Source organism: Acomys minous (assembly GCF_964271855.1).
Source record: "Acomys minous genome assembly, chromosome: 8".
NCBI classification, from domain to species: domain Eukaryota; kingdom Metazoa; phylum Chordata; class Mammalia; order Rodentia; family Muridae; genus Acomys; species Acomys minous.
Window position 1 is genome coordinate 99,805,453 of NC_140489.1, and position 27,148 is coordinate 99,832,600.

The window sequence follows — 27,148 nt, forward strand, 5'->3', positions numbered from 1 at the left end:
TGTCACTGTGTCACTTGTCTGGACTTAAACACAGTCTGCCCTTCGTGATTGTGACAGTTTGTGCCACTGACCTCTTTCAGAATAAGAACTCAGTCGTCCATGGTAAGAGTACCAGGGGTCTGTCTTTTCCACCAGGTGTCTCTGGTCTGCAATTGTCTTCCAAAACTTTGGAATCCCGATAGAGACAGAGCAGATGGTGCCTCAGAGAGGTTGTCTGTACAAGTAGGAATCATGGCATGTGTGCACCCAACGTCCTAGCCACAGTACTTTTCCTTTCTTTAGTGTGACCAAAACTAAACCCCTATTGGCTCCAAAAATGTGTGTCCCTGGGCTTCTGCTACCTCTCTTGATGTCCTCCCACTCAACCCATGTCCAAAAGTGCACGTGCTCATGCGCACACACGCACGCACGCACAAACACACACACACACACACACACACACACACACACACACACACACACACACCTACCTTTCTCAAACCTGCAACCTTTTCTCCTCCCTGATTTCTATGGATGGGTCACCAGCCGTGGACCTAAGGGTTAACTCAGGGTTAACTCAGCCTGCCTCCCTCTCATTTCCCATTCCTCTTGGTCTTCAGCACTACATAGACCCTATTTCATTTCCCCCCACCCCCTCCCTGGGCCATTTTCATCAGTGTTTAAATGTCCTCTAGTTCCTGGTTTCCCATCTCCCAAAGAAGCTCCAGCAAACCTGCCCCAGCTCCTGAGAGGTACTGTCTCTCCTCTCACATCTTCTCTGTACTTGGACTAGCCAATACAGTAGCCACTATCCAGGCGTTCTATTTAACTTACATTTAATTTGCTATTTAACTCAAATAAAATAAAATCAATTTTAAAATTCACTTACTCAGTCACACAAGTCAGTTCTGTGTTTTGGTTTGGTTTAGTTTGTTCCGTGGTGCTGGGGTGGAATGCACAGCTACACCCTCAGCCCTTGAGTGAGGCTTTAAGTGCTCAGCAACCATGAGTAACTCGTTACAGAGAACCCAATCATCACAGAAGTTAACTGGCAGCGATGGTCCACGTCTCTTTCATCTTCAGCTTCTCTCTGTCCCTGTGCTTCTCTCTGAAGTGAAGCCTCCCTCTTTCTCAGAGTCACAAAGATACATCCTGTACCTCATCTCCAGCAGCACAGGACTTGATATGTCTCTGACAGTATATTAGTGCCTTGAATGCTTTGGGGTACAGCAGATAGATGGAAAGCCAGTTCACACTAACTGAAGCAAAAAAAAGGAGCTATGTTGGCTCTTGTCGCTAAAAATCCCAGCAGAAGCTTTTGCACAGCTAGAGCCATAGTTAGTTCATATGACTGTAAAACTGCTAGTCTCTCATCTCCCTCTCTTCCAGGCTGGCTTCACTCTCTGCCCTACATGTTGCTTTCTCCCTGCTACATGAGGCGAGGTAGCTGGGGAGTGAGCCCAGTCTTCAGCATCCTTGATTTTGAAAAAAGAACAGTTTCTAAGTTCATATATCAGATTCAGAAATTTGGATCCATTTGAGAACTGGACCTCAAATCACTGATTATGGCCAGAAGATAAAACACATTGATAAGCCTGGCCTGGTCACACCTTTTCCCTGATGGTTAGTTAGAACAATCAAACCATTTCCCACGGGCTCCACATGGGTGTCTGATGAAGGGAGAAGGGACATCAGATAGATAACACAACACCCACCACTGACTCTGTTGGGATCTTTCTTGCCTTCTTCATCTGGCCATAATCTGCATGTCTGACAAAGTACTTAGCCAGATGCCCACGTCTGGTGTGCTAATGGGTGAGAGAGAAGTGAACTGATAGGCAGGTGGTGAGTGAGTGGGCGAGTAAATAGATGGATAAATGAGTAGACATGTAGGTGAATGGATAGATAGGATGGATGGATGGATGGATGGATGGATGGATAGATAGGATGGATGGATGGATAGATAGGATGGATGGATGGATGGATGGGTGGATGGATGGATGGGTGGATGGGTAGGATGGATGGATGGATGGATGGATGGATGGATGGATAGATGGATGGATGGATGGATGGGTGGATGGGTAGGATGGATGGATGGGTGGATGGATGGATGGATGGATAGATAGGATGGATGGATAGATAGGATGGATGGATGGATGGATGGATGGGTAGGATGGATGGATGGATGGATGGATGGATAGGTAGGATGGATGGATGGGTGGATGGATGGATGGATGGATAGATAGGATGGATGGATAGATAGGATGGATGGATGGATGGATAGATAGGATGGATGGATGGATAGATAGGATGGATGGATGGATGGATAGATAGGATGGATGGATGGATGGATAGATAGGATGGATGGATGGATAGATAGGATGGATGGATGGATGGATAGATAGGATGGATGGATGGATAGATAGGATGGATGGATGGATGGATAGATAGGATGGATGGATGGATAGATAGGATGGATGGATGGATAGATAGGATGGATGGATGGATGGATGGATAGATAGGATGGATGGATGGATAGATAGGATTGATGGATGGATGGGTGGATGGATGGATGGGTGGATGGATGGATGGATAGATAGGATGGATGGATGGATAGGATGGATGGATAGATAGGATGGATGAATGGTTGGTTCATTGGATGGATAGGATGGATGGATAGATAGGATGGATGGATGGATGGATGGATGGATGGATAGATAGGATGGATGGATGGATAGGATGGATGGATAAATAGGATGGATGAATGGTTGGTTCATTGGATGGATAGGATGGATGGATGGGTGGATGGGTGGATAGATGGATGGGTGGATGGATGGATGGATGGATGGACGGATGGGTGGATAGATCGATGGATAGATGGATGGGTGGATGGATAGATGGATGGGTGGAGGAATGAAGAGATGGTGATAGGTAGATGGATAGAGTAGTGAATCACTGCATAAAAGACTGAGTAGTTATCTGCCTACCTTCATCCAGGGAAGGCAAGAGGAGACAGACTTCAAGGGAGTCATACCAGTGCCTAGCAGAAGACACAAGTCTTGTTTCTCCTAAAGCAGTGGTCCTCAACCTTCCTAATGCTGCCACCCTTTAATACAGTTCCTCATGTTGTGGTGGCTTCCCACACACACCGTAAAATTATTTCATGCTGTCTCATAACTGTCATTTACTACTGTTATGAGTCAGAATGTAAATATCTGATATGCAAGGGGGTCTCGACCCACAGGTTGAGAACCACTGCCCTAAAGAAATGGTCCAACCCTGCCAGATAGAGTAGCCTTTAACCAGCTTGCTTCCCAAAACTGAGACCCACCCAGCAAGGCCTGGCTAGAGGACTAGAAGTCAAAGTTCTGTGTATCTCTTTGTTTCAGCTGGGCAGAAGGAGCAAGCCAGCAAAGTAATGAGGTTCTGGGGTGTCTGAGGCAGCCACTGTCCCAGGACTTCTGTTCTCAAATGCTCACTTACCACTCTTACTCAGGCCCCTAGCAATTAAAAACACGTTCTTTAAGAATGAAAGGGGAAAAAAGAGTTGCAGCCTTAAACACACATACACACACACACACACATACACACACACACACACACACACACACACACACACACACACACACACACAATTGGTGCTCCCAACAGAAGCAACCAGGCTAGAGCCTTCATGTGCAGGAGGATTTGCAGACTCTGGCCCCAGGTCCAGATCCAGGGAAACAGTAGGAGTGTCTTTCTTCCAGAAGCCCTTGTTTCTGGCAGTGGCTATGTTGCTGTGGCTGCTGGAACTGTCTAGCAAGCTGCAAAATTAATCCTGGGAGGTAATTAGCACTCCTGGGAGGGGTGGGCTGTGGACCGCCTGTTGTTATGTCATTGTAGTCCCACTGGTGGCCTTGGGAGACAGCATCCAGGCGCCTGAAGGGCTCAGGCAGGCACCTGGGGTTGTGGTGTTTCCTTTTGTTTTGTTTTAATTTCCATCCCTGTAATCTCTTGTCTAAAATAGCCTCTCAGAATTTGGCAATCGTGTTTCTTCCCTGGTTAGTCCCTCTTTCCATCCTAGCTTTAATTGCATCTTTCTCTGTGCGTGTGTTTATTAAGGACCAAAAATGAGCTAGGCATTTAGAGGACTTATTTCAGTCTCATTAGACCCGCCCGACTGGAAGATTGGATGCCCAGGGCAGCTTCTGCAGATGAGAGGGCACAGTCTGTGCAGGGATTAGCCCCTGGGCTGTCACCAGGTCTGATAGGGGTGGCTGCTGTCCCTCCTTAGGCTGACTGCGTCTCTGGGATAAGCTCTTGGTTGGTTTCTGTGGCGTATGTGCGTGCTACTGGGTGGCTTTCTCAGAGTTAGGCTATTCAGGGAACCGCTGAGCCTCCTGCTTTCTGGTCTTGACCTTTGCTGCAGAGCACGTGCTGTCCTTGGGGCTTGTCAGCATTTGGAAGGAGCCAGTTGGTCCCCAGGGAGCCAGTATCCAGCCTCTGTCCTTCCTGCTTTTCTCCCCAGAGTAGAGTCAGAGAAAGGACAGGTCTTGCAGGGACATTCCTGGCTGCATCCTCAATGCTCCCGCCTGAAGGAACTGAACTTGGAAAATGGACTAAAAGCAGCTTTATAGACCTTATATCTGGCACACTTCAGGGGGAACCAGGTCTAGTTAACCTAGCATGTATTTAAGTGAATTCAGGGTTTTTGTGACCTTGGCCAACTGGCTTCCAATTCAGGATCTGTTGTTTTTCCGCCTGATAAATTAAGCTTGTCTGAGTTGCTACAGGTTAGCCGCTAGAGCACCAACCCAGAGCTGTAGTGGCTTCCTCTCAGAAGGAGCTCATTTCTTTCCCAGGTCACAGTTTGGGGTGGGCTGATGGGAGGTGCTATATGCTGTGAGCCCTACAGAGAACAAGGCTCCTGCTGTGGTTTGTCCCTGCCGTCCCGTCTCATTCTCCTCTGGGGTGAGCAGGGAAAGAGACAGTAAAGGTAATGAATGCTCTTGCCTCTAACTAACCAAGCCTGGAGGGACCCAGTTCACCTAGACACACACACACACACACACACACACACACACACACACACACACACAGCCAAGACAGGGCTGGAGGGGCAGAGAATGGAATCCAGCTGTGGTCCCCAAGATAGAAGAGGTCAGGGACACAGAGCTCCAGTGGCCTCTGTCTCAGAGATGGTGACACAGCGATATAGTGTGTGTGTGTGTGTATGTGTGTGTGTGTGTGTATGTGTGTGTGTGTGTGTGTGTGTGTGTGTGTGTGTGTGTGTGTGTGTACACGTGCATGCATATCTGCTGCTCACAAGAGTAAAATGTAAAATACAGTCATTCTTCAGGTGCAATGCCCGGCTCCCAGTAGACAGGCAGGTTTTGCTATTTTTCTTGTCTCTTCCCTACTGGTTATTCCCTCGAGGTATATGCAAATAACAGACCAAAGCAAGAAATTAAATACACGTCCCTCACCTCTGCAGTTCCTTATTTCCGCGTTCCTCGCAGTGTAACATTTCATTAGACCTTCCAGATGGGGAGAGAGCAAGCTGACTGAAAATCAGACAGCACCTACAAGCTGCTTCATTGGTTTGGGGAGAGAGGCTGGAGCTTCTGAGCAGCTCGATGAGTGTAGTTGTGTTTTAATAAATGGCTGCCTGAGTCATTTCCCTAGAAAGAATGGCACCACGGATGCGTGTGCCCCTGGCAAGAGCAGGATGCTCACTCTAAATGTTCCTGGTACTCATACATTAGGGATAGGATGCTTGGGGTGCTAGTAGCAAAGCGGAGTCCCAGGCTTCCCAGTGCTTAAGGAGAGACAGCACAGGAAGAGTACAGTGGGAGCCTGAATGCACCTGTGTGAGGCTTAGGCCCAGCTCAAACGCTGTGACAATTAATTTGTTTATCTGATCTTGATTCAATTTTGGCAAGTGGAATCGATCTGTGAGAGAAGAAGATGGGCAAGGTACCCTGATGGCGTGGAATTAACAGCACTCATTTCTACTGAGCCCTCCAAGGAGCCACTGTGTCTGACCCCTGACACACAGTGAGTAGAGATGACAGTTAGGGATCCTAGTGACAGAACTCAAGAGTTATGTTGCCTGAGTCCTGTCTCTGCCACCTTCTAGCTGGGTGACATTGGGCAAGTTGTTTACCTTACCCCCGTGCCTCAGTTTCCTTATATGGGCAGCCATCCTAAGAGCTGCTTCCCAGAGCTCTGATGTGTTTATAGTACATTGCCTGCAAGGCCTGACATCCCAGTGTTGAGGAGATAGACCTCTAAGTAAATTACATAGGCTGAAAAATAAAATAAAACAGCCATCCAAAAATAAGGCGTAGGGGTGGTGGGGGGCGGGGGAAGAGTCGCCCTTTTAAAAATAGGATAGTCAAGTCAGATACAGTGGCACGTGCCTGTCATCTCAGAGACAGAAAAAACAGGAGTTCAAGGTCAGCCTGAGCTACATGATATTGAGGTCCGACCTCATAAAAGAAACAAATAGATAGGATGGCCAGAAAAGGCCTCCCTGATCTGACAAAGAGACCGGAAGGAAGTGAAGGCACTAACTATGTGGCTAACTGGCAAAGGAGTAGTATGTTGTATGAGGTCTTACGGCAAGAAAAGTCCTGCGCTGGAAGAACTGGAGGAGGCCAGTCTGCTGGAGCAGAGGTAGTGATGGGGAGACAGGTCAGGATGAGAGAGTGAGCGCCACAGACTTTGAAGCTTTGAGAGTTTTTGATTCTTTGTCTGGTGATTTGAAAACCATTGCGGGACTTGGGAGGCATACCTCGAACTGACTTGCGTTAAGCACTGTTGTGAGGCATGCACAGGCAAGATGGGGGGAGACCAGTTAGGAGACTGGCAGAAATCCTGGTGAGAGGCTCAGAAGAAGGCATCCGAGATGGGGGTCAGTGAGAAATGAGGTTGGAGTCGCAAGGTCACCCACAGCTGTTAAATGTGGCTTGATCTGAATAGAGCATGTTTGTCAGAGTGTTGCGGGTCTGCGAGCCAGGCCAGCAGGGGAGGCCCCCAAAGAGTGTGTAGAAAGAGCCCTCAGGGTGGAGCTGAGCTTTTGTCCTGAGCCAACACTTGCTCCTTCATGGCTGGGGACCAGCCCTCTAATCTTTTTGCCTTAATTTGCCCCTCCATAAAGGATAGCCAGTGACTTCTTGGCTGCTGGGCATGCAGCACTGCCCTCTAAGTACTCCTTGCCTGTTCTCCCTTTGCCACCTTGCTCCAGTATGAAGCACAGACAGACACCAGCCAAGGTCAAGGATGTGGAGAAGGACAGCAAGAAAAAGAGGAGGGGGTCCCCCCTCAAATGTGATGAGATGTCCACCTTCTAAGTGAGGACCATGGGATGTCTGCTCTAGGGAGTAGAGTCTCTTCCTAGTGCCTGGGAACAGGGCACCAAGCCCAGCATATTCTTTGGGAAACTACTGACACTGAGTTCCTAGGCCATCCTGTGGTGCCTGGCTAGTAGACACCGACCCATCCAAAGCCTGATGTCTGAAGCACCATTGTTGAACTTATTGGACACCTGGACCAGCCCTGCAGTGTGCCATGACTACTGGCTATAAATGGACTGCTGTGTATGCAGATAGAGCGAGTCCAAGCCAAGAACAGATGGTCACCTCCTCATTCTGGGGGCTACTGCAGTTGAGCTCTGGCTTGTCTGTAGTTCCGCATAGCCCACTTGGGGGTCCTGACCCTACATTCGCAGTTCTCCACAGGGCCTGGCTCTCTCACGCTCAGGAGACACAGGATAGCTCTGGGCGGATATGTGAGTCAGGCGGTGCCCAGGGCTTCCACTCAAGAAACTGGCTGAGTGGGCTATGTTACGTAACTTCAGAGTATGGCAGATGATAAGGCACATAGGACCCTGTAGAGTGAGGGGACACAGGATGGGGGACACAGAGCAACATGGACTAACCAGGCCTCTTAGAGGGGGTAAGTGGAAATGGAGGTAGGCGGCCTTGGTCACAGCAGAGTGTTACCAAGGCCACCCTCTATGCAGAAGTCTCAGCTGAAGTGCCAGGCTGAATATGAAGTATGTAAGAGCCCCCATTAAAAAGAGGGATTGGTACCAGGCGTGGTGGCACACACCTGTAATCCCAGCACTTGGGGAGGCAGAGAATCTCTGTGAGTTCAAGGCCAGCCTGGTCTACAAAGCCAGTTCAAGACAGCCAATGCTGCACAGAGAAACCGTGTCTCCGAAGAAGAAGAAAAAAGGGATTGGCAACTTTAGGGCCCCTTGGAGCTCTTTATGAGATTGGCCATGTGTGGTGAGGTGTGCCTATAATCCCAGTATTCCAGAGGCTAAGACAGAAAGACCACAAGCTCCGGCCCTACCTGGGCTAAGTGGTAACTTTGAAACCACCCTGGGCTACAGAGCAAGAGGAATAGAAAGAGGAAGAGAAGAAGAAAATTGTTAAACTACCAAAAAAAAAAAAAAAAAAAAAGAAGGAGGTTGAGAACAGATTTGGGAGGGCATATAAGACCATGCCCTTCCCCAGGCGAGGAACTCTTACCTGGCATCCCCTCCTTGTAGCACTTGGTCCCTCAAGCCTTTAAGTACATAGGCCTCTCCGTGCCTCAGTTTAACAAAAGTGCTCAGAGGTTTGCTCCTCTGATGTGTTGAGGGCCTATAGTTCAGCACCAACTGAAGCTTACTTTCAGCCCAGCGAGTGTGGGCTTTCTGGGGGCGGATATAGTTACAGCATCACCAATCATGCCTGGGGTACCTCAAAGTCACCCCAGAAGTAGTTTGGGTTAGACAGGGTAAGTTGAGATGGAAATAATGGGAGAAGAGGATAAAAGAAGAAGAAGAAGAGGAGCAGGAGGAAGAAGAAGCAGCAGCTGACATCTGCTGCCATCCCACTGAGTCTAGCTGTCTAAAGAACTGGTTGTGTAACCATTGTGTCATAGGCTCTGCATTTATGGTAGGGCTGAGGCAGGGAGTCCTGGCTCCACTGTCCTCACACGCAGTAATCAAGGAGGGCTTCCAGGAAGAAGGTCACCAAAGTAAGGTGGGACCAGTACAGAGGTTATAGGTTGTAATACCTTGAGGTAAGAACACAGTCAGAGGTCTTCATTCATGTCCCTTCCCACAGCTCAGGACAGCTCGGTGGAGCCTCTGCTGTATGCCATGGCAATGAGACGAGAGGCTCTCCTACTGGGCTAAAGATAAATGTAGAGTTGCATTTCTCGATTTCAAGTTAGACAATGGCCATGTGATTTGCTTTGGCCAATGACAGGAAAACAATGGGGCTGGAGAGACGGCTCAGAGGTTAAGAGCACTGACTGCTCTTCCAGAGGTCTTGTGTTCAATTCCGAGCAACCACATTGGTGGCTCATAACCTGTTATGAGATCTGGTGCCCTCTTCTGGCAGGCAGATGTATGTGCAGGCAGAACACCATATACAAAATAAGTAAGTCTTTTTAAAAAGAAAAAAAAAAAATTAAAAGCCAAGAAATGAATGGCCAATCCATCTTTCCCTTTGCCACAGTGGCCAGCAGTACCCGGATAGCACCCTGAAGGACCCTTGCTGGCTTGCTAAGATGTTCACAACTGAATATTCGTTATAGTCTTATCCCGATTGAGTGGAACACATGTAGGAACCTAAACCAAGATGGTGCTGAGGCTAAGGTGCGTAATAAGCCCTATCTAATATTTTTAAGTGATAAATTTTAAAATTAAAGTAACCCTTAAAATGGCCAAAGTGGCCCAGTTTAAATCTTTTCTCCAAGCCCCGGTTCTTGCTTTATTTTAGTCCCTTTGTCCCAGGCATGGACGGACGCTCCTGGTCTCTTCATTGGTCACCACCAGGGTGAAAACAGTAGATCTCTGTTTGGCTAGTCTCCCAGAGCTGCTGTGAAAGTTTAGCAAGTCAGAGAGGAACCATCTTCAGAAACACGGAAGGTGGAGGGCAGCCCTCATCCCTCAGTTTCCCTGCCTGGAGACCTTGGTCAGGAGGGTGATCACAGTGAAAGGCCACTTCTGCCCAGAGTCAGTCAGTCAGACAGGAAAATCCAGAAGGGAGACCCTGAGGAAACATGATCCTGGTGTACATGAGGCCAGCAGTCCTGGGCTGCCAGGTGGGGTCCAGCCTGGCAGCCAAGTATCCTTGCCTGGCTAATGTAAAAAAAAAAACAAAAAACAAAAAACAGAAAGGCAAAAAAAAAAAATCTATGTTTCAATTACTGCACTCAAGCTGTTCAAACAGCCAGCTCAGGACTGGGGATGTGAACTTGTCAACGGAGGCCGCCTCGTTTGCATGCATGGGTGGCCAGGAAACTCAACCTCGCAACAGGCTGCCCTCTGCTCTTGGCTCTTGCTTTTTTTTTTTTTCTTAATTTAATTAAAAACATGGACATAGAATCAAGACAAGGAAAAAATCATAGGCAAGAATACTAGAGTGGTGGCTTCTAAGCATAGACAAAGAAGACTCTGTGGTCTGAAACTGGCTGGACATTGGCACAGAGGTCAGCGGGAGGGTGGAGAAAACATGTGGTCAGTGGCCAGGACAAAATCTCTCCCATGTGGCCCCAAGCTCTTTTCTCCTGAGACTCATTGGAGACCCTATAAAAGCATGGGCCTTGGGTTCCTGAAGCCAAAGTGATGGCCTGATGGCCTTTGAGCGAAGGGGATCATTCTTTGTCTCGGGGAGAGGTCTCTACAGGCAAAGCCAGGGCTTCTGTCCACAGCCACATGATCTGTACTCACTCACATGCGGCCGTAAGCAAGACACAGTCTTCTCTCCAGAGGGAAGTGAGTCCCGCTCCACTGCCTGGGTCCGGCTGTGGCCGGCTGCTCCCTCCCTTAAGTCCATAAGGATTTTCTACCTTCCGCCTGGCCTGCGCTGTGCTTCTAAGAAGCACTAGTCGCCTGCAGGCAGGAACCAGTGAGGTCCCTGCCCTTACCTGCCCCTCTGTGTCTTTCAGCCAGCCAACGGTGATGGGGAAGGATGTGGGAAGTTTCTCCCTGCAGCTCCCTGAGATTTGGCTAGCAAATCCCACCCAGAGCATGCGTGGAGATTTGAGTGTGAGCGACAGGGTGCAAGGTCCCAACTCATGGGAGGGAAACCCGCATTGACCAGGAAGGATTTGTATAGGCAGGACACCTCCAACCCCAGGTCCCACCAGAGAGAGGAGCCCAGAAAACCAGGCAGCTGCACTTAACTCCAACGAAGGCTCCACAAATCCTGCACGCTGAAGTAGCTGTCGGTTGGTTGGTTCCGCGTTCGCTCCAGACAGGGATTTTTAATGTCCCCAGCCCCTCGGAGCAATTCTGCAGCCATCAGCCCAGACGCTAGTTACTTGGCGAAATAAAAGAACAGGCAAGTCTCTCCCAAGGAGGATAATATCCTGTCATGGGCAGTATGATCTGCCGGCCATGTGACAGTCGTTGCCTAATGTTTCCAAATAGACTTTTGAATAGACTCTTGTCTAGAAGAAAGCAAATTGCAAGGGCATTTTTGGCAGCCAAATAGAGCACGCGCATCAGTCTTTTTTTTTTTTTTTTTTTTTTTTTTTTTTTCTTTCTTTCTTTTTTTCTCAGCAACTGGCTGCTGGGTCTGGTTCCAGGCACCGAGTAGGATCCATTCATCAGCCAGGGTCACTGATGGACACCATTTCCTGTGGAGCGCTAGCGTGTTGAATTAGTCAATTCTCCAAGATTCCGCATAATCAGGCCTGCCTGAGAGGCAGCCAGGAGCGAGTGGGAGGCCCACTCAGAGGAGGAAAGTAACTGCAGAATTCAGCTCCAAAGACCTCTGCCGGGGCTTCACAACACTGTGGAGGGAAACAGGGCTCCAATTTCAGGAATTCCATCCTCTGCAGAGCCACAGGAACGCCAACAAGAAGGAGCCAAGATGGTTATTCATAATGAGAACACTAGTTAGTCCTCGCAGACCCACCATAGCTCCCTCATCGATCCTGGTGTTTACAAGACTCTAATTTATACGCGCCTCCCCCTGGTCCCTCAGTTTATGCTGATATTATGTTGCAAACTGTCATTTCCAATATCTTTTTTATTTTTCATTATCACCATTATAATGATTTACACCAGAAGCGATAGCACAAATGCCTAGTCAATTAGTCCCGTGAGAAAAGTCTCTGAGTCATGTATGCTTTTTTTGGGGGGGGGGGTGGAGAAAGAGAGAGGGAAATCAGTGCTACATCAAAGACCTCAGCCAGAATCTCTCAAACCAAAGGTGCACACAGAAGGAAGGGAACAAGGAAGCTGCTCTTTCAATATTGTTCATCTGAAGCAGGCTAGGTGCAGCCTCACCCAGACAGAGAGATTGCTTTTTTTTTTTTTTTTTTTTTTTTTCTGGTATGAGAAATTGGGCCCAGAAAAGGATTCTGTGGCATTTTCCCTCAACCCTATCATCAGAAAAGCATTTTGAACATTTGTCATTTTAGGTCATATATTAAGCCCTGAAATTATGGAACATGGTTCCCCCCCCCCCCCAAAACACCTCCACTCTCTCCCACACCACAAGGCCATCCAGAGTATTGAAAGCCTAGCCCTAGGGCCAAATCCTGGCTGGCTAACCCAAATGGCTCCCAGGCTGTTGTGTTCTACCTACAACCTGTTAAAAGACGCAACTCTGGCCAGCACTGCTGGAATGGGGTCTGAAATTCTGGTTCTTTTTTCTGTTCTTTTCAGTTTCTCGAGGCAGTGCTTCTCTGTGTAGCCTTGCCTGTCTCGGACTCACTTTGTAGGCCGGGCTGGCCTAGAACTCACAGAGCTCTGCCTGCCTCTGCTTCCTGAGCGCTGGGATTGAAGGCGTGCGCCACCGCCTCCCGGCTGATGCTGTGTTTCTAGATGGGCAGCTGCTGGCCGACTGACAGACACTTTGAAGGAGTCTATAGAGTTTATTAGGAGGCCCGTCTCCAGCCATAACTCTTCCTCACTTACAAAATGCCAAGATGAACGCTACCCTACCTCCAACCATCAGGACACTGTGAAGAAAATATGGTTGGCTTTAAAAGAAGCTTTTATTGGGGTGGGGGTGGGGCCCAGTAAGTTCTTATAAATCCCCTCCAAGCGCATGCAGAAGACAGTGCAAATGCCCTGTGGTTTGTCGCAAGCGATAGAACCCAGGGGATCACCGCTCCTTCTGCAGTTTCTGTAGCTTTTGACAATCGCCACCTGATACAGCGCAAAAGGAAGAAAGGAGGAGCAGTCAGAGCGAGCTATTAAAGGTGACGGCCGTTTCTGTAGACAGGGTGGGTAGCTGTAACGTCTTGAAGGCTTCTGGGTACACACTTGACTTCAGTCACATCAAGTTGTAACACTAAATATCTGCATCTCCTTCTTTGTCAGCCAGGCCCCAATACAGCAATTTAAAAGAATAATGCTCTTAAAAAAAAAAAAAAAAAGGTCAGAGATGTGGTCCATAAAGTCAGGCTACTGTCATGGTAACCCACTGGGTATTTAACAGAGGACTCCCCTATTACTAGCTGAAACCCATCTCACCCCAGGTCACCAGGTGGCCTGGGGACAGGGAGATGCTGCCAGATTAGCTGGCGTTGGAGAAAACCTGCTCTGATTGTCGTCTTTAAATAACAAAGGCCATCCTCTGAAGCTCTCCAGTACAGAGAATCGTGCCACAGGGGTGGGGAGTGGGGGAATGGGGGTGCATGTGTCCAGGAGTGGGCACAGAAGTCGCAGGTCATGGCTCTGGTTTCTAATTGGATTTGTGGCATTCCTGGCTTCCCTCTCCACTGCCCCCTTTGCCCTCAGCCTGGGGGTGGGGCAGGGGGTGGAGGGTCTGAGGGAGGTTGCTTAGCTAAGTCCAGTAGCTGTAGTAAGGCTTGCTGGAGCCTCCTGGATACTAAGCTTCAAGGAAAGGCTGGGGGTTCCAGCTTGGGGTTCATAGTGGGGGAGGCCTGACTCGGAGCAGCGGTGGGGTGGGGGGAGGTCCACACTGGCCCCTCTTAGCTGGACAAGGTGTGGGGGCAGAAAAGATCTCTTTCAGAATGGTGTTGACATAGGACGGCAGTGCCATGTATGGTTTATCTGGGGCTTTGCTATTTTAAGTAAAAGAACTAAAAAGGCCACTGCCCTCAGGTTCCTCACCTCACAGAGGGCTGAGGGAGGCTGGGTAATCCACAGTTGCCTTGGTTTCTGTGCATACAGAGGATTTGAATGTGGCACCTGTCCCAGGCAGGCATCTACATGCGTCCCCCATGACCCATGTCCCTGTAGAGGCCCTGACACCTGCTCTCCCTATGGGAACACATCAACCTTGGTGTGTTGTACAGGGCCAGGACTGGAGCCTTACTCGGGCTGTGAAAGTGAAAGTGGGCCCCAAGATCAAGGCATACTCAACTGTTGGCACCAGATGCCTCCCTCACCTCTAAACCTCCTCCCTGCCCTGCCCGGTACTCCATGATAAAGAACACTTGTCACTTTAGTCTGGAGGCTCCTGGTCCCTGCCCTTGGATACCCAACCATGCGAACTATCAGCTGCAATGACAGAAGCAGGAGGAGCGAGACAGCCTGACCACAGGGGTGGCACCAGAACTCATGCGGGGAGTTGGCCATGCCGGTTCATCCCTGAGGCAGATGCCTGGTAGTCTGGACTCTGCCTCTGTAAACAGAGGGCTGGCAGAAGAGGCAGGAGGGGGCAACGTGAGGCCTACACCAGCCCTAGGCAGAAGCGAATCATTTAGCTACTCGGAGTGGGCGTGAGGGTCTCTGCCCCGGGTCACATCACATGTACATCCAGGAAGTACAAGAGCATTTTCCAGGGCCATCCTCAGCTCCCACCAACATCCATAGCAAGCAGTGGCCAAGCTGGCTCCTCAGAAAGGCACCCAGAGAATTCCTTTGTGTTGCATTTGTCAAGACAGCGTTCTGGCTGCCGTGTAGTGTTTTGTTCCAGAAGAAAAGCTAAAAGATGCAGAGAGGAAAACGAAAATAATAAAGATGGGCACAGGCTGTTCCAATTGACTTGGCAGCACGTCTTCCCCAAATGAGGCAATCATCCATTTTCCAATCGGGCCGGACGGCCATGGCTCATTCCTCAGCCAGCCACCTCGGCTCCCTGAGTCTGGAGGCAGCCAGGGCTCCCCTGCCTTCCTGTGGATTAATCACGCCTTCAGGGCTCTCGCAGCCAGCAGCCCACTCCTTCGGCGTGTCTTAATGATAAGAATGAGGAAAGGGTCATTAGCCACCTGTGATCCTGTGTGCAGCGTGTACACACCACGAATGTTAATATGCGAGGGCCAGCATCGACATCCAGAAACCACAGCGAGCCACTGGGCGCAGACCACAGCTGTCTTGCTTGTATATTCAGATAGACACAGCATACTGGTCCTGAACAGGGTTTTCAGGGGCCAGTGCCCAGAACTCGGGAGACATTACTTTCTGGGCTCCAGCCCTATGTGGGCAACACACACACACACACACACACACACACACACACACACACAGTGACACATGGCAATCCTTAATTATTTACTGATGAATTATTCATGATGAAGGCTTTCCAAGCAAATCTGTGTAGCAGAGCTGCGATCTGGTATCTAGCAAGAGTCTAACAAGTGTCCAGGAGGTGGGGCCAGCCAGCAGCTGCTAAGACATCAGAGGCACGGCTGGGTACCAGCACTGAGTATGGCTGTCAGCTGACTCCCCTCTCGTGTCCATCCTCAGACTCCCAGACCTTCTCTGAACTGTTGTGGTTCTCCCTGGGCTACAGGGAGACGTCCATCCATCAAGGCAGTGCCTGAGACTAGCGACATTAGTCCCCACACCATGGCCGTTAGCTAGCTAAGGATAACCTTCCTCCTACTAGCCCTGGGTGAGACTGTCCTGAAGGCTCCCAGCTGCCTAGCACAGGAGGTCTCAGTAGCTGTGTGCATTTGCTGTGTGCACCAGACATCCACTCGGCCTCAAGATTGACAGTTTCCTGTGGACTCGGTGCAAAAGCCTGTTCCTGCTGTCCTTGAGGCTGCAGGCCTATCCTTTCTACCTGAACTAGGGCCATGGCCATCCCAGTGATTGCCTCATTCTCATGTGCAGAGGCTCACAGGATGCATTTCTCAAGCCTTGTAATAGTCCAGCAAAGGGGCTATTTTTATTTTTATTTTTATTTTTTTATGTTGGAGAGGAGTGAGAGGATATGAAGGCCCTAAGGGAAGGTGATAGGTGAAGATTTGGGGAGGCTGGAAGTCGGGGACTGAGGTCATTTGCTTTCCTCAATTTGGTCCTTAATGATATCTGGTGCCACCTGCAGGGGAAGGGCACGTAGCCTCTGGAGATGGGCCAAGCCTCCGTTCCTGTATGTCTCAGATGCTCTGTCTTCCTGTAGTGTTGAGCACAGTGAGGACATAGTTCCACCAGTCACCAGGGAGTAAACCACTGTGACCATCCACTTCCAATGAATGAGGGAGGGGCCTGGAAGGAAGTAGATCCATGGAGCCACCAAGTCAAGTAGCACACTTGCCTGAAGGAAGCGGAACTGCCCTTTGCCCTCTCCAAGCAAGGGTCAGTGGAAGAGAAAAGGCCCTTCCCTTGGGAGACTTTATGCTAGTGACACCCAAAAGGTGGCCTTTGTGCTGACTCATGGGGTAGCTGGTTTTCCTAAGAACTGGTCAGTGTGACATGGCTGGCTTTGAGGCATGCTCAAAGACTTAGCTCTGGCATTTGGTGTGCTCCTGTGTGTGAGACCCAGAAACACAGATAGTTCTAGGCTAGGGGATGCGTTGCTAGCAGCGACTACATTTTCAGAGCGGTGCTTCTTGCTGTGTGCTGTGATGCTCTCAGGAGTCGGCTTCCCTAGGGAAGGGGAAAGGCCTGACCCAGCTTCCTGAGATGTATGCAGAGCCTGGGTTTCAAGTCCTAAACTGGATCTGATGCTGAGAAGCAGCCAGCAGAGTGTCCACATAGAGGGTGCTATAAAAGATATACAGGCAATACACAGAAAGAGGAGGCAGGCAGTCCTGAGGAGACTCGTAGTCTGGGGCCAGTTGGTAGGGGAGAAGGGCTCCTCCTCTCTGAGGACAAAAAGGAAGAGAATAGGGAGGAGGAGAGAGGGACAGTAGGACCAGGAAGAAACCAGGGAGTGGGGGGGGGGGGGTTATGATTGGGATATAAAATGAATAAATTTTTTTAAACAAATTTACATTTTTTTAAAAAGGTATACAGGCAAAATCATGGAGATGCTTGGTTGTTCTGGAACAGTAAACTATACATAATGAAACTTAAATGAAGTGGAAGCAAGGGCCCCCTCTATCCTGCACCCCAGGCAGTCGGCTGGTCCTCTTCCCTCCTCTCCTGCCTCTGCATCCTTAGGATAATTCAAAGACAGTGCCGCAGCAGGGAAAGAGTTTTGCTGCAAACAAGATCCAGAGCCAAGTTGCATACATCACGTGTTTGTCACCGAGATTTCAGAATTAACCTGGGGCATGAACAAACCATGCTCTCAGACCCTGGGCCTCAGTATGGCCTTCTTCCTCTCTGCCTCCGCCTCTCCACAGCCGGGATAAGTACAAGCTACCACACTAGGCCTGGAAGCATTTTTCATGACACGTGTGTGTTACACAAACAGGTGCTGCCAAGGCACTCTCTCACCGAGGTATGGGGCCTGGATTCTCTATAAACTTGGAGACTGCTCATTACACCTCCCTTCCTGGTGCAGGGCCCCATGCCAGGCCCCACCAGTGCATAGGCCGCCTGCCAGGAAAGGGCACTCCCTCAACAAGGAAGCATTTTTTTCTGTGTTTTGTCTGGAATTGCTTAACCAGTCTGGTCTGAGGCACCGTGTCCATTCGGAGCCTCCTTCCTCCACATGGGCACTTCCTGTGCCTCCTGCAGTACCATTCAGGTACACGTGGATGTGCACACGAGACCTGTGTGACATGCTGGCTCCGTGCCCAGCAGGAAATACTTACATTGCCACCTCTGGAGCTGGCACTGTGCCGACTGGCTCAGAGTAAACTGCCACGTGTGTTTCTTTCATTCATTTGAAAAGGGAAATTAAACTGAGGAACGAGGTCTGACCCAAGCGCTTGCATGCGAATGGTTGACCTTTGTTTTGAATACAATTAATGAGACTGAAACCAGATTGTGTGGCCTCCAGCTGCCTGAGTCTCCACTTCCTCCCTGGCATTTGAAGGAGACTGAAAGAGGTGGCAGAAAGCTGAGGGTGGTTAGGAGGGTAAGCTTTGTGGGCCTTGTTTTCCTCTTACACGCCGGAACTGTGAGGTCTAGCACGTGGTCCCTGAGGTAAGCAGCTACATCCAAAAAGATCCCTTTGACCTGATCCCAAGTTGCTCAGCTGCCTTAAGACACATCTTGGTACAGGGGTCCTGACCTCCCTGAGCCACTCTGCCCCCCCCCCCCCGGAGAGAAAATTATTTCTCCGCGATATGTGAGGCTGTGTTGTCCTATGGAAATGAAGGGAGGCTGGTTGAGTGTATTAGACTAGATGAGACTGTGCTGAGGTAACAAGTGGACTGTCACTCTCAGCATCTGAACATGATACAGGTTTATGTCCCAGGCATGGGACACCTGGTGCAGGTGGGGCGCCTCTGGCTGGGAACAGCTGCACGGCCTTGAAGGTTTGACTTTAAAGTTGTTCAGGTGGCAAAGGGAGCTGTGGAGTCTCAGAAACTAGCTAGGGGTGGGAGCTAAGGAGACACCTCAGTTGGTAAAGTGCTCACCTTGCAGCAAAGACCTAACTTCAGGCCTGCCGAGTGTGAAAGCGCTCCCTCGAGGTCCCATTGCTGGCTTGGCAGATGCTCATTTGCTGCCCAGCCAGTCTAACTTAGAGGTGAGCTCGCTCCAGCCTAGTGAGACCCTGTCTCAAAAGAGGTGGGTGGCATTCCTGAAGATGAAGTGGGGCTTATCCTGCGTGAGCTCCCACACACTCATCCGCACACCCACATGAACATACATGCATTTTTTAATTAAAAAGTTTTATTATACTTATTTGTGTGTATGTGCCCAAGCATGTGAGCACGCGCGCGCGCACGCACACACACACACACACACACACACACACACACACACATACACACACACATTCACACACACATCCTCGCTCATGCTATGGCACATGTGTGTAGTCAAATGATAACTTTCAGGAGTCATTTCTTTCCTTCCACCAAGTGGTACCCAGGGATTGAGTCCGGGTCATCTGGGTTAGCAGCAAGTGCCTTTACCCAATGAGCTAAACTGCTAGTCCAAAAAGAGACATATTGTCATAAAACCAGGTATAGAAACCATCTTCATCACCCACCCACTCTCTTTGTCTGCCAGATCCAGGTGAATCAACCACCGAGGTATTTGGGGGAGATCTTCCTGGGTGCTTAAAGTGAGAACAGAACATGATCTGGCAGATACACAGCACAGGCTCTGCCCACCTAGGACCCAGCCAAGGGAAATCCTGAGACTGTGGCCACACAGTGAGCTCTGCCTTAATGGGCAAAGATGGGGACACAAGAGCCCAAGGTATGAGGTCCAGTATACCCTCAAAGTGCAGATTCATCTTCCAGAACTGCTCTTGGAGGCTCAAGGCCTACTTGTTTAATCTAGTGCCTCCAAATTGCCAGTCAGAAGACTTTAGGATTAATGTCTAAGATCTCCCCTTCCACGCAGATGTGTCTGTCCTGTATGGAAATGCTCAGTTATAAAATAGCACGTGCTAGATATGGTTTCATGTCAGACACTGCATGTTGGGAGTAAGAGAAGATTCTAGAACTGTGGGCCAGTCCAACTCTCCAGTGTCTTCTGGGCCATCAAGGAGAGTTGGGGCTTTAAAAGAATGGGCTTTATGCATGGAAAAGTAAAAACAAAAACAAAACACTGTACCAGATTTGTGCTTTTAAAACAACTAAGTGGAAGAAATTAGGGAACAGGATCACATGTTTGAGGGTCAGCCTGAGCTACATAGAACTCTAGGCTAGCCTGAACCACAGAACATTCTAGGCTTGCCTGGGCAGCATAGGGAGACCCTATCTCTAAATAACACATAGTGTAAGGAGGCAGGATTTGGGGGCAGGAAGCCAAGTCGATCCAGTTGACACGGAAAGATTTCGCAGACGGAGTGGCCATCAGATGAGGACAGATTTGACAGCTGGTGGGGCAACAGGATCTCAGACTCCACTGTGACAAGGTGGCTATCTCTGAGGCAGCGCATTCCTAAGAATGGGGGTTCAGGTTAAAAAATGATGAGCGTTTGTGGACACGTGGCCTTTAGGAACCTGGGGTGCAGCCAGGTAGTATAGAGCAGGCTCAAGGAAGATGGGGATGTACTCAGGAGTGGCATGGATAAAGGGGAACTGTTACGTGAGATCATCCAAGGAGAGGCAGACTCAACAACTGGGGGGGTGGGGCAGGAAGTGAACCCAGAAAGAGGAAGGTCAGTTGTAAATCACATGAAAGAGCTCAAAGAAATAATGTCATGATGGTGCATCCGATTTAACAAATAGACCATCTGTGACCTTAGCAAAAGCAAGTTCCTCTGGGGTGGACATATCAGGGGCTACAGGAGCAGGGTCCAGCCCGAACAGGAGCCCAGAAAGTAGAGCTAAGTTTAGACCACTCTTCCATAAGCCCCCGTTGGAAAGTGTGAGGGATGGCTGGCAGGGGGTTAACAATTATTTTTTTTTACTGTGGAATATTAAGTCAACGTTTTAAATGAAATTTTTGTGACATTTTACAACCTGGACACCCAATGATGAACTGAACAGGGAACCAATATTCGTCTTCAGAGGCACCACTCATCTCTGCCACAGGCAGAGGTTCAGCCCAGGCCGCATTTAGTCTGCTCTGCACAGATTTACAGAATGACTCACAGAGCCAGGCCATCACGTAAGCAAAGCATGGTAGCAGGTTTCCTGGGCCAGGTCCAGGCTCTGACTCCCAAGCACAAGTCCTAGGCAATGAAGGCAGATATGCGAAGACCAGAGGAGCCTCCTGTCTCCTAGCCGGCAACTCCAGAGCTGCACTGGCAGGTTGGGAGGTAGGAGGCTGCAACCTAGAGAGGAAGCGGATGAAAAATGGAATAAAGCCAGAGCACACTAACGGGTTCTCGAGCCACGACCAGGGCTGTGGGTGTGAATTGTCAGGCAAGCCCTAACCCTCAGCCACTCGTCTCTGTCCACCCCGCTCCCCTACTGCATTGCCTTGCATTCTCCCCTCTGCCCCACCCCCCGCCTCTCCCCTCCCTCTACAGCTTTGTCTCTCTCCTGACTAGAGTAACTGGTCCCTGCCAGAGTAGGAGCCTGCACTATCATAGTGATGCTGAGCAAAACACAGTTCCTGGTGACTCAGAGGGCCCTTCCCATACCATGGTGCGTCTGGTCTCCATGACAACCCTGAAAGGCCTTCTGTTCAGATGCTCAGGAAGCCGCGTGGGAGATGCAGGGAGTGGAGGCCAGACTACCCAGGCCCCAGAAGTGCAGCATTGAATCATAGGGTTGAGGTTTTGAAGGAAGAGTTGACCCCTAGAAGCTAACATCTTTCGGAGACATAGCGACCTTTTTCACCTCTTAGTTCCCTGACTTCAGGGGGAGGGTCACTTGTTCTCTATGAGTCTCCTTGTCTGTAAATTGGGGGCCAGCCGAGCATTGCTGCCTCACAGGTACTATATGGAACAAATGAGTTTTCAGTCAAGGCTGTGTCCACTGTAAAGTGAGTACGTGTGTGGGTCGTGTGACCTGTGCTTGGAGAGTGCACGGTCAGAGGCCTTCTATCACAGTGGGGATGGCAGAGAATGCTGCCCCTGCCATAATTAAAACGTGGACTTCATGTTGCTTAGGGCAGGGTGACATGGCAGAACTAAAAACTACTACTTGACTATAACGGGGTTCAAATCCTGCTCATTACACTCTGCCATGTGCTCCCGGACAATCAATTCTTCATCATCCAAGAAGTGGGGCTGACAGATGATGGAGGATTTACCAACTTGCTGAAACTCTGAGACTGGCTAATATTTGAAAACCCATTACTGAGCCCAGCGCAGGGGCCTGAACATAAGTTACTGGGGGTGGCCGCCTCCCTGTGGCCAGGCAGAGCTACTCTTCGCTTAAACCGTCCTCCCGTGTTCTGTGCTGGCAGGTCCGGGCTCTGGTTCCCTGTGAGAAGCTGCCACGGCCCACCGAGATGTCCAGGCACCATAGCCGCTTTGAAAGAGATTACCGTGTAGGCTGGGACCGCCGTGAGTGGAGTGTCAATGGGACCCATGGGGCCACCAGTGTCTGCAGCGTCACCTCCGGTGCCGGTGGCGGCACAGCCAGCAGTCTCAGCGCACGACCGGGCCTCCTGCCACTGCCCGTGGTGCCCTCCCGGCTGCCCACACCCGCCACAGCTCCTGTTCCCTGCACGACCGGCAGCAGTGAAGCCATCACCAGTCTTGTGGCCAGCTCGGCCTCTGCAGTCACCACCAAGGTAAGATATGGTATCCTTTCTGGGAAGGAACCAGGTAACCAGGTGACAACACAGGTCCAGGCCATCGCGCAGGCCTTATCCCCTGGTCTGTGTTCCCACAGTCGTGGCCTCCATGGGATGCAATTCAGTTGGGTCTGAAAGTTAAAATGGCCTTATTTACCAGACAGTCTCTATCTGTAACTAACTTGTCAGAAGACGAGCAGATGCCGACGCCACACACGTGCTGATTAAAAGCTACTGCGTGAGTGAAGAGTACTGCCAAGCTGGCAATACTCACTTCCCTAAATAGGAACTAAAAACATCTAAGTCCCCCTGAGGGTCATCAGTGGCCTGTGGTTTACAGCTGTACTAGCCACACAGGGTCAAGAGCCCATTGCAGACTGACCACCATGGTGGGTATTGTTATATCTACAGTCCCTATGAGCCTCACAACAAACGTGTAAGGTCAGGGTACACATGCCTGCCTGATTGAGGGTCCCCAGACATTCTCAGCTCATCCCAGCAGTTGATTGCAGTGCAGAGGTATCACCTCCCTTGATCCTTCTTCTTTTTTTTTTTTTTTTTTTTTTTTTTTCACGAAATGGTTGCAGAAGCCTCAGGAATGGTGGCAGAAGCCAGTCTGTATAAAATGGAATGTGGAAATTAATGTCACCAAGGCTCTTGGCTGGATTTGGGCTGAATGGAGGGCTCCGAAGCCCCCTCTTGCGTGCTGTGCCAGGCCCCTCACAGACTGAGCCCCAGAGGGACAGCTGGTGGCCAAGGCAAGAAACACATTCATCCCATCATGCTCCTGGGCCGAGCAGAGGCTCTCTAGGCCGTCTTTGCCTCTGCCAGCCAGTCAGAACCACTTCCCAGGAGCCCTCTCTAGGCTTACGTGTGTGTGTGTGTGTGTGTGTGTGTGTGTGTGTGTGTGTGCTGCATGGGTGTGCGCGCACACGCCTTTCTTTCCTGCTTTCATAAAGGTTGCAGGAGAAATTAAAGGCGGGAAGCCCCAGGCTGGCCATTGTGAGGCAGCCGTAGTGGGGGCCGATGCTCTCCAGGTGCTCTGTTCCTTTGTCTCTACGATTTTCAAAACTCCCTTTCAGCCCTGCTTCCCATTAATAACAGCACTGCTGGCCGCAGAGCCCGGCGGAGCCCCGAGACAATGGAGCTATTGGAGGCCAGCTTGCAACACACTGACATCTTGCTGCAGTGTCTTATTGATTTTATTTTCCTGTTATGAAAACACCACCCCACCAAGGCAGGGAAGGAAGGAATACCAGACAGGAACAGAAATGGAGGAGTATTCAGGCACACTTTCCCCAGGCCGGCCAAACACATTCCTGTCCTGGGCGCCAGGTCCTGGCCACTCTGACTTGGTGACCTCTGTCTAGGATAGCCTCCTTGCCAGCCCTGCTGGCCACATCTGGCAGGCAATCATCAAGGCCAGCTGTTCGCCATCTGGAGAATGGCGGGCCTCTGGTGCCAACAGACAGGGCTCCAGGTATGAGAGAGAAGCTGGACCTGCAGACCCATTTGATGGCTTCCATCCTTTCAGGGTGAGTTCCTCAGAGCCAGTGTTGAGCTGCTTCTGGGCCTATAACCCAGGCTTCTGCCAACAAAAGACAGTGCCCACGCTGCCCCTACCCTGGGCACAGGACATCTGATCTGTTCCAACATTCACTAGCCCTCCTCTCTAGCCAGACCCCAAACCATAGCCACATGGGAGGAAAAGAGAGAAAACAACAGCTGGGATGAGGAATGAGCCAGTGGCCAACCAGTAGTGGGAGAAAGAACAGGCCTGCTAGGAAGGTGAGCTCCATGGCATGTGACACCACAGAGGCTAAATGCCATCGCCACTATGAAAGCATCCCAGCCTGGTTTAATACCTGCAGGGCATAGTTTAGATCTGGTCGAGGTTTCAGTTCTTTGGGTTACTGGAGAATTGTACACAGGGAAGGGTAGGGCAGTAGCAAGATAGTTGTCCATGGTGGATTCTAGCCAGGGCCCTTGTTCTCAGCCTGTGGGTCCTGCCTTTCACAGGAGTCACAGATTAGATATCCTGTATATCAGATGTTTGCATTATAATCCATAACAGTAGCAAAATTACAGTTCTGGAGTAGCAACAAAAAATAACTGTATGGGTGGGGGGGGGGGGTGGGGTCACCACAACATGAGGAACTGTATTAAAGGGTCGCAGCATCAGGAAGGTTGAGAACCACTGTTGTGGGCACTGGTGTGGCCTCCTGTCACTCTGGTCTTACTGCTACTGGCCCAGATGCCTGGCCTCTAGCCTGTGTGTCTACCCCTCTGCCAAGGTCACATCAGTGGAGACCCAGGCCAAACTCCGGTGTCTATCAGCAGTTTCCCTGTTCACCCAGCCACGTCTTCACCAGGCAGCCACTGAAGGGCTGGTTCTTACCATTGGGGAAAGCATGGGCCAGTATATACTCAATGTGGGACCCAGTATCTCTCGTATTGGAGGTACTGGTAGAGGCAACTCAGTGGAATAGATCAAAGCAGACTCCAGAGACTGTCTAGATTTTATTTCCAGTCAGCTTCTTGCTGAGCGATGCTGAACAATTGTCTGCCCCACCTGAGCCTCAGGTCGAGGATTGGGAGGAAGTTACCTGATTCCCAGACTTAGCATGAGTATTGCGTGCATGGAATTCCATCTAAAGTGCTCAGAACAGAACAGGGTGGTGGTCCATCCCCTCGGAGATGAGGTCACCCCTTCACCATTCCCATCAGGCATTGACCCTGGAGGAACAAAGTTGTGCTGCTGTGAGGAGAGGTGTTCACTTCTAACATCACCCCCTCCATTCCCCCCCCCCTGCCCCCGTCTCCCCTCTCCAATGGAGTCGTGAATTCTCCAGATGAAGTACAAAAGCTGGAGCCATGAGCAGATGAAGAAGGGAACTGCTCGAGTGGTTAGGATTCAAGAGGACGTGGAAGTAAGAGCAGACCTAGGAGGGGCGAAGAGAGGGAGAGGGTGACTTCTTGACCCCAACCTGAAACTGAATCAGCACACGTGGCAAGCAGGTGATCAAAGCAGGGGACCTGAAAGCTTTTTATCAGTCCAGAGGGCTTTTTACTTGAAGGAAAGTAGAGACCCCATCACCCCAGACGGCGAGGAAAAGAGGGGGCAGTGATAGGATTAGAAGCAGCACTGAATTCCCGCTGTTGTGAGTATGTTCGCTGCCCCGAGTGTGCTAAGGCTACTTGACGTCATTGACCTGGCTCTGGGCAGAGAGGACCAGTACCACTACTCGTGGGACAGGACCACCCCTAGCAACCCAAGCATGCTGACGCAGACACAAGGGGCAGCTCTCAGGGCTCTGGGGACAGGAAACAGGTTGGACATTCCAAGCTCCAATACTCAGGGCATCCCCACCACTCTCCAGGCCAGAGGTCCAGTGTGAGGGTCTGTCCCTGCTCGGAGCCAAGACTGAGGGTCTAGACTCTTGTCTGGAAAGGCATTCATGCTTCCAGAGACTGGGGAGCAAGATAGTGACAATTCTTTTTTTGTCATGGCTGCCTTCAGACCTGGTTTGATTCTTCTGTGTCTTTAGTTGTCTTCGACCTAAAGAATTCCTGCATATTTTGATGAAAAGCCAGGTGGGTAAACATGGATTCCTATGCTACTAAGGTAGCAGGAGGGTCTAGCAGGCTATCCTACCACGCCCCCAACACATAGGCATTGCTCTCCAGCTTCTAAGTCATGAATAGCCCGAGCCTGAGGAAACTTTCTTGTTGACCACCCACCCAGCCCTAATTTTGCAGCTCAGAATAGTGAAGCTCAGAGAAAAAGCAGCACAACGACTTCCCAAGACAGAGCCAGCCTGGGCCAGCCTGCTCCACCCCAGGCTGCAGAGCAGCATCCATTCACCATGGAAACCATAGCTGCAAGAGGATGACAGCAGCTTTGCCAGCACCAGTCCACCTAGTGACCATAAACTCTGAATTTCAGACCAGAAAATGGGCACATTTGCTTCGAGTGTCATAGAAGGGAAAATGCAAGTCAAAGATTACGTCAACTTTCACTGCACTGCCGGCATGAGCTTCTGGATTAGACAGATTCTAGTTGAATCCTGCCATTAGCAAGTGAGGCTTCGGTTTCTATGTCTATAAAATGGACATGATAATAGTATCTTTAACGTAATTAATATGTGTAGAAAACCCTAAAACGATATGTGGCATTGAGGAAGCATTCAATCAGAGTTCATCTTAGGGCTGGAAAGATGGTTCGGTTGATAAAATGCCTACTGTGGACCTGAGTTTTGGTCCCTAGCACCCACATAAAAATCCCAGAGATCCCAGAGCTAGGTGGCAAGGACAGATGGGTCCCTGGGATTCCCTAGCCAGCCAATCTAGCCAAACCTGTGAGCTCCAGGTTTAGTGAGAAATCTGTTTCAAAAAACAAGGTGAAGAGTGACTGAGGAAGACACCTGATGTCAACCTCTGACCTCCTTACATATCTGCGCACACATGCATGTGCGTGCGTACGTACACACACACACACACACACACACACACACACACACACACACACACACACCCCTAGCAGTTAATTCTGTCTGAGAAGTTCTCCATCTGGGAGAAATCAGCCTGGTGCTTGCTGCTTGGAGGTTGAAGGAGCTATCCTGTCCCGCACTGATGTGGCCAGAGGTGAAACTGAGGAACTGGCCCGGCAGCGCATTCTTACTCCCACTGGCTGTCTGGGCACGGGGAGAGGACACTGCTGAGGAGGAAGCATGGCTCCATGCCAGGCCTGTTTGTGAGAATGGAAGGGAG

At 50.2% G+C, this 27,148-nt stretch overlaps 1 protein-coding gene across 2 annotated transcripts in view; it reads left to right on the top strand.

Annotated features, from left to right (window-relative positions):
* KLHL29 (kelch like family member 29) overlaps positions 1-27,148 on the top strand; it is a 294,574-nt gene that overhangs the window by 145,059 nt on the left and 122,367 nt on the right. For both annotated transcript variants that reach the window (XM_084791398.1, XM_084791397.1), the window contains one exon: positions 22,046-22,375. In XM_084791398.1, coding sequence (XP_084647524.1) covers positions 22,091-22,375 — 285 coding nt within the window. In that variant the 5' untranslated portion in view covers positions 22,046-22,090. The remainder of the gene's footprint in view (positions 1-22,045; positions 22,376-27,148) is intronic.